The 3,549-nt window shown below is 33.2% G+C and overlaps 1 protein-coding gene across 1 annotated transcript; it reads left to right on the plus strand.

The window, feature by feature from the left end:
- Positions 1–219: 219 nt before the first annotated feature.
- LOC116845759 (RNA-binding protein pno1-like) lies at positions 220–1,123 on the plus strand. The gene is made up of 2 exons (XM_032818815.1): positions 220–389; positions 479–1,123. The coding sequence occupies exons 1-2, from the start codon at positions 375–377 to the stop codon at positions 1,007–1,009; spliced, it is 546 nt and encodes a 181-aa protein (XP_032674706.1). The 5' UTR covers positions 220–374; the 3' UTR covers positions 1,010–1,123.
- Positions 1,124–3,549: the final 2,426 nt, after the last annotated feature.

The raw sequence follows: 3,549 nt of genomic DNA on the forward strand, positions 1-3,549 counted from the left end.
TTGAGTTTTTATATCACTGAAGAGGGTTCATAATTGAGCCAAAACGTTTGATTATTTATTGAGTATTCATGTTCAATAAATATTGCTCTATTTCCTAACACAAGGAAGGTTTTACCCATATGATACATAGCACTATTAATCCTGTGCTTGAACTCGAATTAGCCCTTTTTCCTATTATTCTATTGTATTTGGTTGGAGGTTATTTAAATAATGTTTTTTTTTTATAAATAATAATACTCTGATTATATATGGAACTTTGCAATTCATTTCTTGTATAATTACATATTGTAATTATTTTTCTGTAGGTAGAAGTAGTGAATGGCATACAAGGAAAAGTAAACTCACATACAGCTAAAAAAAGAGCTAAAACTGCTATGGAGCAAAGAAAGGTAAAATAATAATAAAATATACATAATTTCTATTTCATATTTATAATATATATTAGCATCTGATTTTAAATTATAAATTTATATTGTAGATTCCAGTGCCAGCTCACCGATACACACCCTTGAAACAAAATTGGTTGCAAATATTTACACCTATTGTTGAGCATTTGCAATTACAAATACGCTTTAACTTAAAGTCTAGGAATGTAGAAATTAGAACTGCGCCTGATACCCCAGATATTTCAAATCTCCAAAAAGCAGCGGATTTTGTAAAAGCATTTATTTCTGGATTTGAAGTGGAAGATGCTTTAGCTTTATTGCGTTTAGATGATTTGTTTGTAGAAACATTCGAAATACTGGATGTTAAACAATCACTAAAGGGTGATCATTTGTCTAGAACAATTGGTAGATTAGCAGGCAAAGGTGGAAGGACAAAATTTACTATCGAAAATGTAACAAAAACCCGAATTGTATTAGCTGACAGTAAAATACATATTTTGGGTTCCTACCAGAATATACAATTAGCCCGTAGAGCAATATGTAATCTGATTTTGGGCAGTCCACCTTCTAAAGTTTATGGACAATTAAGAAATATAGCTAGCCGAATATCGGAACGATTATAATACCCACGCTCTGAACAGAATACAGGGAAATTATCAAATAAACAGAATTTTTTATTCTTTAGCAAAAATAAGTATAAAATAAAATAGTCCTAGTTTTGTGATTGAACATATCAATATCTGTGCTCTTCATTTGACAAGTCCCATTAAACAAAATTATTATCTACTACAGAATATTTTTCTGTCTGTAGAATATGATAGACTACAGTTTTAAAATAAATATATGGAATTGTATATTAATATTTAATAATTTATTGAGTTACATATTGGGTAATTATTTAGTTTAGCGGCCTCACCTCCGATTTCGATGAAAATAGACTCAATCGACGTGTTTTTGCATGCCAAATAACTTTTTTCTCTGACAAAATCGTCGTTCTCTACTGCGAAGCGAGATATTAATAGACAAAGTTGAGGGCGTGTTAGATTAGAAAATCTGTCATACCATCTATCTCTAGCTATGTAACTGGGGGGCATTGCCCCCCAGACCCCCCTATCACGGGGGGTAGGAGCTATAGTCTCTTATGTTTAAGCTAAAGAGTGAATTTCTCACAAAAGACTGTAGCTCCCACCCCACCGTGTTATGGGGGGTCTGGGGGGCGAAGCCCCCCAGTTACATAGCTAAAGATAGATGGTATGACAGATTTTCTAACCTAACACGCCCTCAACTTTGTCTATTAATATCTCGCTTCGCAGTAGAGAGCGACGATTTTGTCAGAGGAAAAAGTTATTTGGCATGCAAAAACGCGTAGATTGAGTCTATTTTCATCGAAATCGGAAGTGAGGCCGCTAAACTAAATAATTACCACATATTGATATATTCTCTTATCTCAAGAAATTGCTCTTTTCATTTGACACACAGATACTTTCCTTTAAAAAGATAAACACTCTTATTCTAAAACCTTTTTTATCGCTAAAAGTAGCTTAAATATAGCTTTTCAGTCAATTAGATAGCTTCCTTTAAAGACACTTTTATCGATAAAAGAGAATTCAGAATGCGGACCAAAATTGAATGGTAATTGTGAAGAAAACACCCGACCTTATCGATTTTGTTAAAATTTGGTAACAGTGTATTTTGACACATAGAAACCAAATCTGAAAGTCAAAATCGTCGCTTTTCACGGTAAAGATATTAATTGATAAAGTTGATCATTTTTAAGGTTAGGAAACTGTCATATTGACGATAACAGCGACATGTATATGGTCCGTGGTTTCATGGGAGTCCAGGGGAGGTTCGGAAGGGCTTTTAGCCTCCCGGTTTGACAAAAATAAAGCGGGAAGCACATCGACATATAGAATGGACTGCTAAATGAGGTGGTGGGGGTAGGAATAGATGTAGAGTGAGAGGCAAACAATAGTATGACATCTTCCGTCTTTTTTCCAAGCAGGAGCGTAGCGCATCGTAATAGAACCCTAATCATAATTTATAATAAATGTTTCAGACGGTTACTTGTGATTTCAGTGTAGTGTAACATTAGTAATATTTAAAAAATATTACTGTTTTTTACATAATAACATTTCATTAGTATTAAAATGAGGATAAGTATGAATACATATATAAATAAATATATAGAAAAAGAAATATATACAAATCGATATGATATGTGCAATAGTACTTATTAATTTGTTAGGTGACACATACTTGCAACATATATATTAATAATATATGTATTATTGTTGCAACATGTCAATAATAAAAATAGTTTGAATAAATAAGAAATAACATCGAAAACAATTTTTATAAAATAATTTAGATAAAATAAAACAAAAAAGAAAAACAATTTTTATAAAGTATCAATGCCGAGACATGTACTTAAATGTGGACATTTATTCACTTATTATTTTAATCGTTAATACAAATATTTAAACATTTAACATAGAAAGTCGTTCAATAAGTCTTTAGAAAATCCAAGAGAAAGCGCTCGTAATATCGAAAAAGGTTTGTTTTTAGTAAGCGTCATCTCTCACTAGACTGCTGTTAAAGTTTCAGCTATATCCATCACGTGGTTTCATTTTCATAGTCGATTGAAGCAAAAAATTCTGTTTATTTAGAAAAATGGAAAAAAATGAGTTTCGTGCGGTGATTAAACACTTCTATTTAAAAGGCTTAACACTGAAAGAGATCAAAGCCGAGTTGGATGAAGTTCATGGCACATCTGCTCCTGTGTTTGCGACTGTTTACAATTGGCTAAATGAGTTTAAACGTGGCCGTACATCCACAAATGATGAACATCGTTCGGGACATCCAGTGGAATGACTTCCTCCGAAATGATTGACAAAATCCACGATATGGTTTTGAGTGATCAACAAATCAAAGTGCGCGAAATAGTTGAGGCCACAGGCATATCACAAGGTACAGTGTTTTCAATTTTGCACGAAAAATTGGGTGTGAAAAAAATCTCGGTAAGATAGGTGCCGCGTTTGCTCTCAGTGGAGAATAAACGCAATCGATTCGGAGGCTAGTTTGGCGCTTTTCCGTCGCAATCCTGACGAGTTTTTGTGTCGATAACTGTGGACGAAATATGGATACACTACTACACTCCAGA

The sequence above is a fragment of the Odontomachus brunneus genome, unplaced genomic scaffold (genome assembly GCF_010583005.1).
Source record: "Odontomachus brunneus isolate Ranch 3 - 2012 unplaced genomic scaffold, Obru_v1 Obru_scaffold_057, whole genome shotgun sequence".
Lineage (NCBI taxonomy): Eukaryota > Metazoa > Arthropoda > Insecta > Hymenoptera > Formicidae > Odontomachus > Odontomachus brunneus.